Source organism: Festucalex cinctus, chromosome 20, assembly GCF_051991245.1.
Source record: "Festucalex cinctus isolate MCC-2025b chromosome 20, RoL_Fcin_1.0, whole genome shotgun sequence".
NCBI classification, from domain to species: domain Eukaryota; kingdom Metazoa; phylum Chordata; class Actinopteri; order Syngnathiformes; family Syngnathidae; genus Festucalex; species Festucalex cinctus.
The window spans coordinates 4521475-4534941 of NC_135430.1; the positions used below are offsets into that span (position 1 = coordinate 4521475).

The 13467-nt window shown below is 41.2% G+C and overlaps 1 protein-coding gene across 2 annotated transcripts in view; it reads right to left on the reverse strand.

Moving 5' to 3' along the window:
• anxa13 (annexin A13) overlaps positions 1 to 5618 on the reverse strand; it is a 12092-nt gene extending 6474 nt beyond the window's left edge. The window contains exons 1-8 of one of the 2 annotated variants that reach the window (XM_077509283.1): positions 5489 to 5618; positions 3338 to 3413; positions 3188 to 3282; positions 2944 to 3111; positions 2832 to 2865; positions 554 to 633; positions 147 to 215; positions 1 to 58 (exon numbers count right to left, since the gene is read on the reverse strand). The exon at positions 1 to 58 is cut by the window's left edge and continues 44 nt beyond it. In XM_077509283.1, the coding sequence (XP_077365409.1) occupies positions 1 to 58; positions 147 to 215; positions 554 to 633; positions 2832 to 2865; positions 2944 to 3111; positions 3188 to 3282; positions 3338 to 3413; positions 5489 to 5503 (595 nt within the window). In that variant the 5' untranslated portion in view covers positions 5504 to 5618. Of the gene's footprint in view, positions 59 to 146; positions 216 to 553; positions 634 to 2831; positions 2866 to 2943; positions 3115 to 3187; positions 3283 to 3337; positions 3414 to 5488 lie in introns of both variants that reach the window. The other variant, XM_077509282.1, reaches the window with a different exon arrangement.
• Between the last annotated feature and the right edge of the window lie 7849 nt (positions 5619 to 13467).

The following is a 13467-nucleotide window of genomic DNA, read 5'->3' on the forward strand; positions in this document are numbered from 1 at the left end:
TGGAAGCCAGAACGAACGTGAAGGTGGACTCGTCCGTGCCGAAGCGATTCTCGCCTGCCTGCGGCGAAAAACCACAAAAAACTTCGTTGACGGAAGCTCGTCCGCGAGCGGCACATTTGCATTCCGTTCCACGCGATTCGAGTGACCTCAAAGAGCGAGGCGGCGTCCTGCTCGGCCAGCTCTTCGTCCACCTCGTAGCTCTCGTCTCGATTGCCCTAAAAAAAGACAAGGTTAGCATATTGCTAACACCAGATTAGCCTGGCTCATGAATTGTCAAGGATCTGAAAAGGAAGTCAGGTGAGTTGCTATAGAAACAACTGAGCCGCAAAAATTCGCTTTGAAGTCCCAATTGATGACTTGATGTGAAGTCATTCACTCCCAGCCATTAGAATATAGTTGATCTCTTGTACTCTGCTGCCACCTGCTGGCCGTTTACGTAATAACTACCATTTCTTCAACCATTCTTTGCAGTTGAGAGGCTGCATCAAAGCAGGCTGCATCAAATAAAACATAGAAATACATCTTTGGGATTAAACGAGTGAAGTTTTATCACCTGCATGAGAGCCATGAGCAGGTTCCTCACGTCGCCACTCGTGTCTCCCTCGATGTCGGCATCCAGATCGCGCTCGTGGACTGGCAATGAAATCGAGGAAATGCAAACTCATGAAATAATGACTGCCCACAACGTGCAACACAAGAGCTGGCCCGCCCACAACGTACATTTTGGAGACATCTTTCAAAGTTCAGCCCCAAAACTGACCTGTACACATGACTGGATAGCCGATAGGCCATATCTGCCAGTGCCAGCCATTGAAGTCATCACAGGACGGCCATTTTGTTATTCCCACCTCGCGAGCAGACTTCTGTTACTGTATCAACTATACGCTATACGTACAGATGAGACAGATACAGCTTGTAGGCACTTAGTATAAGACCGGGGGCAGGGTTAGTATTTTTTAAACAAGTAAAAATAAATAAATAAATAAATAAATAAATAAATAAATACATAAATAAATAAATAACACGTGTACGGTATGTGCTGCTTTTAAGACCCCCTTTTTCTTTTATCGCTCAGTTTCTTAGAGCCCAATATTAGATTTGGCAGAGGCATCGTTTCTTGAGTTATAATTCTTTAATTTAAAAAAATATACAAGTTTCCTCCTGTACTAAACATCATTAAGCATATCATTTATACATGCATTTAAGTGCGAAGTTAACATGCTAATGCCAAGTTAGCTTAGCATGCTAATGTTAATGCTAAGTTAGCATGCTAATGTAAGCTTAGCATGCTAATGCTACTGCTAACATAGCATGCTAATACAAAGTTAGCATGCTAATGCAAAGTTCGCATGCTAATGCTAATGATAGCCTAGCATGCTAATGCTACTGCTAGCTTAGCATGCTAATGCTTTCTTAGCATTCTAATGCTAATGTAAAGTTAGCATGCTAATGCTAGCCTAGCATACGAATGCTACTGCAAGCTTGGCATGCTAATGCTAAGTTAGCATGCTAATGCTAAGTTAGCATGCTAATGTTATCTTAGCATGCTAATGCTACTGCTAGCTTAGCGTGTTAATGTTAAGTTAGCATGCTAATGCTAAGTTAGCTTAAAGCAAGTTGTAAAATGTCTGAAGTCCTCTTTATTTTTAACAAATTTAAAAAATAAATGATGCTGTTTCTAGTAAGAACTGTCTCAATTTTTCTCCAATTTCAATTCTGTAAATGTATAGGTTCGTATGGCGGGAAACATTTCTTGGGAGGAGTCTTGGCCTATTGGCTAGCCATTCATATGATATACATCAGTGATTCAGCCCCACAAGATGAGATTTGATAATAATAACCCCGGGTTTTCACCGGATGCGGTTGCGGCGCGGTTGCGGTGCGGTGCGTCTTGACTGCGTGCTCCGGACGGGTCCATTTTTTTGTCAATCCACACCGGCTCCGCACAGCTGCGGTCCGGCAGCTCCGTCGCCGCCCACTTCCCAACGTGTCTCGCGGGACCGCGCGCGCGCGATCATGTGGCATTTCACAACGACAAACATACAGAAAGTCTGCTCAACAGAGAAGCAAAAAGAGAGGTGGTCTTCTGCTATGAGATTCCATGCAGCATCCTTTTTTTGGTTGTCCTTGTAAAGTATATTAATAACGAGAGTCGGGTCAGTGCGGGTCCACTCTTTATTTCTGTCTTCCGCGTCCGGCTGCCGCTCAGTACGGCAAGCGAGACGGGCACAACAAGCAATTGCGAACATCAAACTCACAATACATTACAGTCCTTATAAAAAGGATGTGCCGTGTCATATATTATTTTGTGGTTTTCCACCTCCAATATAAACCTCTCCTCGTCCATGTTCGCTGGTGTCTAAACCGTGAATGAGCACATGGCCCGGCGACGCCCACGTCACGTTTTGCTGAAAAGCTTGCGAAATAGGAGCTGGCGAGTGTTTTATTCTGAAAGGTAACCGGAAATTTATTTTTAAACTGCCTCGGTCTTCCTGTCCCGCTCGATGTGTTTTGTGCTAGCTTGCCATTTGCCGGAGGCCTACCGCTGCGGCGTCCGGCAAAAATAGAAAATAGGTCTATCCTTGCGGAAGGCTTGCGGCACGCCGCAGGCCTTCCGCAGTCGACACGCAACGCACCCGCAAGCGGTGTAAACTGCACCATTCGAATGAATGGAATCTAATTGCTTGCGTCGCCGGACCGCACCGCAATCGCACCGCAACCGCAACCGGTGAAAACCCGGGGTAAGACAAAACAAAAAAAGTCAGAATGAGGCATTTTGGTTTAGCCCAAAAGTAGGAAAATGTCAACAGAAGATGACATTGTGTCCTCACCTTGAAAGTAGCATTCCCTGAACAAGGCGATATCCTGCCAAAAAAGGACAAATTTCATCAATTCGATCACTTTGTTTGTTTTCGTTTTTGTGTACGTATCAAAGCAACTGACGGCATTTATGGCGGTGCACAAGATCTCCACCAGCACGTCCTCATCGGTGCCCGCCCCCTTCATGGCCCTCCGTAGCTCCTTGACAGCGTAGATGACGGGCGGGTCCAGCATGGCCAGGATGGCCTTCTCAAAGTTCCCCGACAGCTCGCTTTTCAGCACGTCCACCAACTCCTAACAAAAACAAAAACGGACATCTGAAGTGTCTGACGTCAGAAAAGGACGTTTTGACGGGAACCAAACTCACGTCGTCGTACTTGTCGTAGTACGCCTGCTTGATTTCCTGCCGCTGATCCGAGCTGCGGTTGGCCAGGATGTCGATGATGGCCTGCTCGTCCGTGCCTGCGAACGTACCTTCATCGTCATCATCATCATCGTCGAAAGCACATTTGCTTACCGAATCCCTTGCAGGCTTTTCGGATGGCCTTGACGTCAGCGAGGACGTCAAAATCCTGGTAGGGCACCACGGTGGGCTGCAAGCAGACGGACGGACACGCCTCAATCCACATTTTCCTCAATCCTTTCACCACAATTGAGCAAAAATTGTCAAGATGGATCCATCCCATCTCTTATTTCAACTAAGATTCGCATTTTGTGTCGTTGGCTCTATAGCCAGTGGTGAAATGAGCACATTACGATTTAGAGTGGAACGATATATCAATATCCTGATGAATCATCATACTTTGTCTCCTGATAGATTAACAATACGCCTACGCAAGTATTGCAGTCGTTGTAGTTCATATACAGCCACGAGAACGGCTCCATTGTTTATAACTTATTGAGCAATTACTTGGTGGGCCACTAGGGGGAGCTCCTCATAAGAATGGCGGGGAAATGGACACAAGTCTTCAGGCAAAGAAGACTCACCAGCTTACTTTGACTCATGTTTATCTGTCCAGCAACGTATTCACTTTTGCATACGTTTTGATGAAAAATGTGACATTTCTGAGGAATATTAATATTGATTCCATTGGATTGAAGATATAGAATTGGATTTAATATTGAAGTCATTTTACTTATTTATTTACTTTTGTAATGTTACACCAAAAAAATTGTCAGTTTATAAAATGAAACAATCGAATATGTGACACGTGCATGACAGTAGCGTTTAAGAAAGACACAAATTTGTTGCTCTCTGTTAAGAAGACATTTGGATTTGTTTAAAAAAAAAATACACGAAAGTACTCAGTGTGAAGAAGACACCAGTTTGAATATTGTGTTTCAGTGACGGTACAAAAAGAAACTAATTTTCTCACTGAAAAAAACATCAGTTTGATTAGTTTTATCGTAGATTATCGTGACAGATATATTGATAATGGCGGTATTGTCATATTGTGAGATAATCGTTATGGTGAGCCTTCTATCGCATATCGTATCGTATCGTGAGGTACCCAGAGGTTCCCAGCCCTAATTTAGATACAACAATAACAAATGTGATTCCTGCAAAATGAAGACGTCAAGGTCATGCGTGTTGTTTTTGCAGCAGCTGAATTGATCCAATGAAATCGACGGAGGCTCATGACGGGCCTGCAGTTGGCTGGGGGCGGGGTCAGTGAGGTATGACGTGACCCGATGTTGATCATAACAACAGAGACGTTGGTTTCAGTGGAATGAGACTCAACTTTCACTTTCTTTCCTGCGCTTCCTTCAAATAGTCTGCAAGTATTCCTCTGAGCTCAAAAGTGATCAACTTGTTGTTGTTTTTTCTAACAACACCTTTTTGTGTACCACATTTGGTACGCTCGCATTCATCTAAAGGTGCTAATAATAAGCAAAGGATATTTGAACACAAACACGTAGCAATACGTTACAGACAACTTAGCAGCACTGAGTCATATTTTCTTTATCCTCTGTGTAGAACAAGTGATATAAGTGTTGTAGTGATGAACTGAGGCCTCTCAATGAACACTATATCCGTCTGTCTGTCGAATACTACCCACAGTAAAAGTACAATATTATGGAGTGCAACTTATTAATAGATACATTTGACATTTGTTGTCAAGCTGGAACAGATGAATGGCATTTCCATTCATTCCAACGGAAAACGACGAGCTAGCTAACAAGATAGCAACACTGTACGCATGCATTAGCTTATTATTATCATGATAATGGCATCACTTCATGCAGTATCGAGTACCACTGAGTCATTTCATTTGTTTGTACACCTTCAACAGAGCGTAAAAAAAGTGTTCTAGAAGTATTTTCCAAGTAGTTTGCGCAAATGCTGGTTTTGTGCACCGTTTAGTGTAGCACTGAAAAAGTGAAGTGACCGTGAACGCAACACCTGCGCCCCCAGCCCCCCATTGAGCAAGTAACGGGGCTGACATGATTTGCGCATGGGCGTGGCCTGCTGCTCCACGAACGTAGTCCATAATTCGACCAAAATGAGCAGAAAAAAAAATAACCAAAAAACAAATCGGGAAAATCCGACGCCAAAACGGAGCTAAGGAAACGAACGTTTTTTGTTTTGCAGGAATGAGAAGGTTTGCGTTTTTGTTTGTTTGAAAAGTGTTCAAGCTTCGAAAGCAAGCAAGATTCACACACCAACCTGGCAGTTCCCCATGATCGGAGCTGGGAGTTCGGCTGGTGATGAATCGATCTGCTGTCGGGCTTCGTCTGAACAAATGGACGCCAGTCTGGTCCGGTCCGGTCCAAGATGACCAGCAAGGGGGAGGGGCACGAGGAGGCGTGTGACGTTACCACGCACAGCGACTCCTTTAACTGTTTGCACTCCCACAACAAAACTTTTCTTTTTTAATTTAAAATAAAGATACATTACAAAAACTAGTATATTATTAATGACTATAATAAATAATAAAAATACATTTGATTTAAATTCCAAAAATTATAAACAATTCGTGAAATAAATATGTAAGATGAATAAAAAAAATAAAAGATGCTATAACATTAATAAATTATTCAACATATATAAATATATTTAAAATAAGATTCTGACAAATGTCACAAAATGTAAACAAAGATTGCCATCTAGTGGGCAATTGTGTTAACTGCTTGAATTTGAAGACCTACGCTTTTATTTATTAATTATTATTTTATTTTTTTTAAATAAAAGGTTACAAAAATAAAACCAAATTTAAGGTTGGGGGGGGGGGGGGGCATGAAAATGTGCTATTTAAAATGAGTAGTGTTGAGTGAATTAAGTTGATAAGACAAATGCAAATATACAAGCTGAGATGCTGACGTCATGACATTGTGTTGCTGATTTTCTTCACGTGATTTGTTTAACAGATAAAACTCCTAAAAAGAGACTTTTGTCAACATTAGTTAACAAAAACAGGAACTGCAATGTGTATACAGCAAGCACAATCTATGTTTTCATCACAGGCAATGAAAAAAAATATATATATATATCCCATAAGAACCCAGACCCATTTTTCGTTGAAGGAAAATTATTTGGAATATATTAACAGACCAATACAACACATTTCTGATGTTTTTTTTCTCAGAATAACACTTTTTCATACCAAAGATCTGTGTTGTTACATATATATCACATTGGGCATTAGTGGTAAACATATTCTTTATTTGACATTAAGTAAACATAAGTTTTTAGTGCTTGTTACATGAAAAGTGCCTTTTACTTGCATTTCAACAACATATATCGTAGCTGTGACTTTAATAAAGTTTTACATAAAATTATTCAGTTTTGCTTTGTCACAAAATTGCCAACTGTATCAAGAATAAATAATACTGCATATTTGAAGGCGTTCGTAGCAAGCTACCATGGGTATAAAGAACTGAATAACAGACCCGAAAAACAAAAGTTGTGCAAAACAAAAAACAAAAAAAGTGTTTTAGCCTACACCATGGTCAGACTTGAAACAGTTTCGTTCCTCAGTGAAACAAAGACGCACATCACATTTCTCACAGAGTGGTTGTTGCACTGACTTTGCAGTGCTTGCAGCGGCCACGTTTGTCACACTTCACAGGCCAATGTGCAACTTGGTCAGAGCGAACATCATCTGGAATCCCAAGCCAAAAAGGGCCTTTTTGGCACTGGTGATTGTGTTGGTGAAGATGTAGGATTGAGTGATGGTTGGCCTTTTCGTGCCTCCAAAAGAATGAGGCTAGTGGCAACCTCTGCCTGGAAGCTCTTTTGTCGCAGTACATTTTTGACATCAAGCAGTTTACAGTCATGGCGGTAGATCAACCAAGCGTTAACCAGGCCTAACATGATGGTGTGCCAGAACAAGTAGGGGTACCACCTCCGTGACCTCATGTGGTACTTGCACCTTGCAATGCATGAATCAAGGAGATCTACTCCTCCCATGAATGTGTTGTACTCTTTCACTATGTTTGGGCTTCTGACCTCCAAAAATTTCTTGTCTGCTTTGCTCCAGCGTTGAGCATTATCCTGAGGCTCAACTGCACGGTAGGATGAGATCAGGGTAACAGATTTGTTGTCAAACCACTTGACAATGACCAGCCTTTCTTCTTTTTCCACCCTGGCATCAACAGATCCTCTGATTCTCTTGGCATGACTTTTATCATCTTCAAGCTGACACCCAAGCAAGCGATTGCCATGCAGAGTTCCCACAAACGAGATCCTTCTGCTGAACAAGTTTGAGTACCAGTGGGGCTGAAGAAAAAATATTGTCAGCAAACACTTTGTAGTTTTGGTCTGATGGGAGAGTTTCACACAGCTTGACCACAACATCACCTCCAATGCCAAGTAAAGATGTTTTCCCAGTGCAGAATACACAATAATTAGATATTTTCTTTTATAGGATAAGCATAGGATAATAAAACTGTTAGCATTATATTAGCATACCAAAAAATGCTTCACTTTCACATTATTTTGTGTTTCTATTTGTTCAGTACACTTTTAATTGACAATACAAGCAGAACATACTTCAACTGAATAATACCAGGTTCCACTAAATAGATTGGGCAGATTATTACCATTTTTGTTATTTTGACAAACATGTCACATCAATTTTTCATTCGTATTTTACGGCCTTTAGCTCAATGTGACATGTATGACACAGCGATATTTCAATACCTGGTTTGATATTAGTTTCTTCAATAAATATGGTGAGACCAGGTTGAGTGTACTATAGGACATGTTAACAAAGTTTTGGAACTGTCAAATGAGTTTGAAATGACCTGTAGCATCAAATAACAGGTCTTTGATGTTGTCTGCTTCTATGAAGTTAACACACCAGCAATACCACCATATTGGAGTAGTCAGTTCCTGACAGAGTCACATGACTATCACATGGTCTTCATTCCACGATGTTGAGTATGCGTCACTTAGGGTTTTAATGGGATAAAGTCAGTTTTATAACAAAGTGACTGTGGGGTTCAAAGTGTTTGTTACACTGGCATCACCGTGGGTTCTTATGGGCTAAATATATATATATATATATATATATATATATATATATATATATATATATATATATATATATATATATATATATATGTATATATATATATATATATATATCCATCCATCCATCTTCTTGAGCTTATCCGGGGTCGGGTCGCGGGGGCAGCAGCTTCAGGAGGGAAACCCAGACTTCCCTCTCCCCAGCCACTTCAACCAGCTCCTCCGGTGGGATCCCGAGGCGTTCCCAGGCCAGCCGAGAGACATAGTCTCTCCAGCGTGTCCTGGGTCGTCCCCGGGGCCTCCCGCCAGTGGGACATGCCCGGAACACCTCCCTAGGGAGGCGTCCAGGAGGCATCCGAACCAGATGCCCGAGCCACCTCAGCTGGCTCCTCTCAACGCGGAGGAGCAGCGGCTCGACTCTGAGTCCCTCCCGGATGACCGAGCTTCTCACCCTATCTCTAAGGGAGAGCCCGGACACCCTGCGGAGGAAACTCATTTCGGCCGCTTGTCCGCTTGTGTATATATATATATATATATATATATATATATATATATATATATATATATATATATATATATATATATATATATATATATATATATATATATATATATATATATATATATTAAATTAATCTTATCTGTAAAAAAAAAAAAAAAAGAAGATCGATCTCTTTTTTTGGTTTGGGTGAGATAAATCTTACCAGGAAAAAAAAAAAAAGACACAAAAAAGGAGGAATTTTACCAGAAAAAAAAAAAGACAAAATAAAGAGGAAAAAACTTTAAAATCGAAGACTTTTTTTTTTTTGGGGGGGGGGGGGGGGGTGAATCTTGAAAAAAATCGCAGTTTATTTTGCTTGTAAAAGCATCTTGACGTAATTAATTGGTCCCAGTGCACATTCCTTTGTGACTGAATGACACTCAAGTGAATCACTTTGCTTCCTTTATTGGATTCTTTGACGCTTCAGGCAGTCGTCGTTTTGCAGCCAGCCAGTTGAGTCGAAGAAGAGGTTAGCATGTTGCTAAAATTAGCTGACGAAGGCTGCTGGCGTCAAAGCTAAGAGCTTGCTTTTTTCCCCTCTCTCTCTTCACCCCTTCTTTTGAATGAATTTGAGCGGTGTAACTTATTGGCATCGCTGCCTTGTGCCCTTTAATGGTGGCAAATAAGTAGCCAAGTATACCTGTACTCGAGTATTTATTTACTTTTACTTCCGGCATTTGAAAACATGTACTTTCTACAGTCAAAATAGGATTGGAACCTTTTTTTCTGGGGGGTTTTCCCCCCCAGAAAATGATGACGAATATATTTTAATTTTCTTCTCAAAACATTGCCACTTTTTTTTCTCGTAGCATTCTAAGTTTGTTATTGTGAAACATTGTATTTGTATTGGAACATTACGACTTTGCTCTCAGAAACTATTTGTACTGCACTGTAATTGCCTATCGACGCCACAAGGTGGCGGCAAAGGACTACTTTGTCTCAATGACACGCCTCAAGTCACTTCAGCGTCAAGATACCACCAGGTGGAGCCAAAAAAATAATAATCCGATCGTGCTTTGGCCTGAACCCAAACACAAATTGAAACGAGCGACACCATTTTCTTTTCAGGAAGTAGCAACAACTGCAATCTCACTTGATGTCTGACACTGCTTATAAAAGAGGTGAGCTCACACGCACCCCCCCAAACCCTCCCACACATTTTTATGAGTCACCCCCCACCCACGCATGCCTACCCTCACCAAATGACAGTGTCATGACTCACCGTGCGTGCGTGCCAGCTTCAAACACATGCAGGAAATAGGAGCTGACGAGCGAGGCCTGCCTGTTAAGAAAGACTACAAAGATGGCCGCCTGCCTGCAGCAAAAGCAACCAACAGGTTCGCATTTGCTCATACGTCCATATTACAGCACATAGATACACATAACTGCAAATTATACCTTTTCTTTTTTCATCTCGGTCAAAGTGAATAGATATGGGGTGGGAACCTTACGATACCATACAAAGCTGATGATAACGATTATCTCATCATCCATCCATTTTCTTGACCGCTTATTCCTCACAAGGGTCGCGGGGGCTGCTGGCGCCTATCTAGCTGGCTCTGGGCAGAAGGCGGGGGACACCCTGGACTGGTTGCCAACCAATCGCAGGGCACACAGAGACGAACAACCATCCACACTCACACGCACACCTAGGGACAATTCGGAGCGCCCAATTAACCTGCCATGCATGTCTTTGGAATGTGGGAGGAGACCGGAGTACCCTGAGAAGACCCACGCGGGCACGGGGAGAACATGCAAACTCCACCCAGGAAGGTCCGAGCCTGGACTCGAACCGGAGACTTATCTCATCATATGAAATCAATATGAATATTTTTGCAGAAATTGTGTCCATTGCCCCATCACTCTTATGAGGTGGTCCCCCTAGTGGCCTGCCAAGTCATTGCTCAACAAGTAACAATGGAGCCGTTCTAGTGGCTGTATATTCACTTACAAATAGCGCCATAGTTGTCGAGTCTACAGTCTAAAGATTATTGATAATGTACTGTAGACATATCGATAATCTATCGCGATATCGATGTATCGTCCCACTCGTTGTCATTGATCTTGTCTTACTGATCTTTCCCCGCCAAATCAATGCTAACGACATGTTTGCGACGCTGCTTACCTTTTTTGCTGCAAATGTTTTCTCTCACGCCCAAAAGTGTGGACGATGCGACGAACGCCGCGGAAGCGCTTCAAGTGGCGTCATTGGACGACAAAAAGGTTGGCACACCTGATCGTGCAGCAATAAGAATCGTCATCAAGTCATCGCAGGTGGGGGTGGGGTGGGGGTGGGGGGGTGGGGTGGGGGGGGGCAAAGGTCACGTTGATGTTTGACGAGTGTCCTTTGAGGTGAGGCTATTCAATCAAAAAAATAAATCATTTGGCGTGTTTGAAAGCGATTGACTGGCGAACGTCCTTTTCTTGCTAAAGTGTGTCACAGAGAAGTGACATCATCTCGCAGCAGCCAATAGAAAAGCACCAAAAGATGACGTCACTTCCATGGTGTTTTTTTGTTTTTTTTAAATATTGCGCACAAGTAATGCACTTTTTTTTTTTTAACTAAAACTAACACTGAAACTAAAACTAAATTAAAACAATGGGTTTATTAAATAACTAAAATTAATACAAACTAACAGAACCAACATGAAAACAAACTAGACTAAGTGCAATTTCAGAAGAAATTGCGTGGGAATGCTGAAAGCGGAATGCTAAGATTTTGAATGCACGTGTAATGCTTATGAAGTAAATTGAGAGATAAATTATGAGTGCCAGTTACTGGCAATGGCCTTTACCAACTGTTCCACCGAGCAGTATGAGACACCTGGTAATGATGATAAGTTATATGTATGAAAGTGGGCGTGGAAAGTGACACTTAGAAAAAGTTCAGTGTCTGTCCCACTGAAAATGAATGGGGAAAAGTTGATATTAAACGTTCAATTGTGCAAATACTGTAAGTAATGTGGAACCAGATGATATATACCCCGGGAGGCGTGAATTTTTGAAGCATGTTGAAATTTGAACGGTGTAAATCAGACGTTTATTATGTGGGAGTTGTTTCTCGGCAAAGAATGGGGGAAAAGTTGATATTTAATGTTAAATTGTGTGAGTACTGTAAGTAATGTGGAATCAGGCAATAAATACCCCGGAAGGCGTGAATTTTTTAAGCAAGTTGAAATTTGGACGCCGTAAATTGGAAGTATTATGTGGGAGTTATTACGCGGCAAAAAAGTCTGGAGAATAAAAATCACAATAACATATGCTTCAGCATTCCCACAATTAAAACTAACTTAAAAAAAAAAAAACTCAAAACCAAATCAAAACTAACTGAAATGAAAATTCCAAAAGTATAATAATAACCTGATTGTGACATGACGACGATATATTGTGGCAGTTGTAACATCGCGATACCACGATATTGCCATTATCGTTCGATAAGACATAACATTCCTTTGTTCTTATAGCATGAATATAATTTTCTTTAAACATTACAACCATGTTTTTGTTTTTACAAGTTTAGCTATATAACTTTACGACTATTTTAGTCACGCAACGTACGTTCTCACTTGAAACTTTTTGGGCCTTTGACATGGATATGAAGTACAGCATGGAATGTTTCATATAAATATTTATTGCAGAGAAGGTATCTTTTTTTATGTACATGCTATCACAATAAGTACACAATAGAAATCTACCAAAGTTTTACCATATACGGATGCTATAAGCTTGTCGTAGTCATAACAAGCATGGAATACCGACTGCGGGTTCGAGACACAATCACTCACGATTACAACTCGGAACAGTCCAGAAACATCTTTTCTTTTTTTCTTTTTTTCTTTTTTTTCGTTTTGTTCTATCCAGGGCGGGCAGTGAAACATTGGTCCAACTAATTTGTCAAATTCATGCATAAGCCACGAGATTTACCACGTTACAGCATCAGAGAGGAGGAACAGGGGAAGGAAGTAGCAGGAGGAGGAGTCAGCTTTTTGATTGACAGGACCTTTCTCTGGTCTGATTGGTGGACGAGGAGCTACAAGAGACGTTTGTGTGCGCACGTTTCCAAAAACGTCAAGACGGAATATTGCGCTATGATATCGTCACTCTCGTCTGGAAAACATCGCAGGCCAAACATCTTCTTTGACACGGAACATCGTTTTTTTTCTTCATCGTTTACCATGCATTTTTTTTTTTTTAACTAGAAGTTATATAGAACCACTGACCTGTATATATGATCGGATAGCCACTAGCCCATACACACCAGTGCAAGCCATTGAAGTCACAGGGTGGCCATCTTGCTACTCCCACCAGCAGACTACTGTATAAACTATATGTACAGATGTGACATATACAGCTCGTAGGCAGTTAGTAGAAGGCTGGAGGCAGGGTGGGGGGTGGGGTTGTTGTGCTGGAGTGCTCACTATTTTTTAACAAGTAAAATAATAATAATAATAATAATAATAATAATTAATAACAAGTGGACGGTACTGTATGTTTTGCTTTGGAGACCCCATTTTTCTTTTATCGCTCAGTTCCTTAGACCCCAATATTAGATTTGGTAGCGGCATCTTTTTTTGAATTATAGTTAAAAAAATAAATAAATAAAAATAACATACAAGTTTCCTCCTGTAAACAT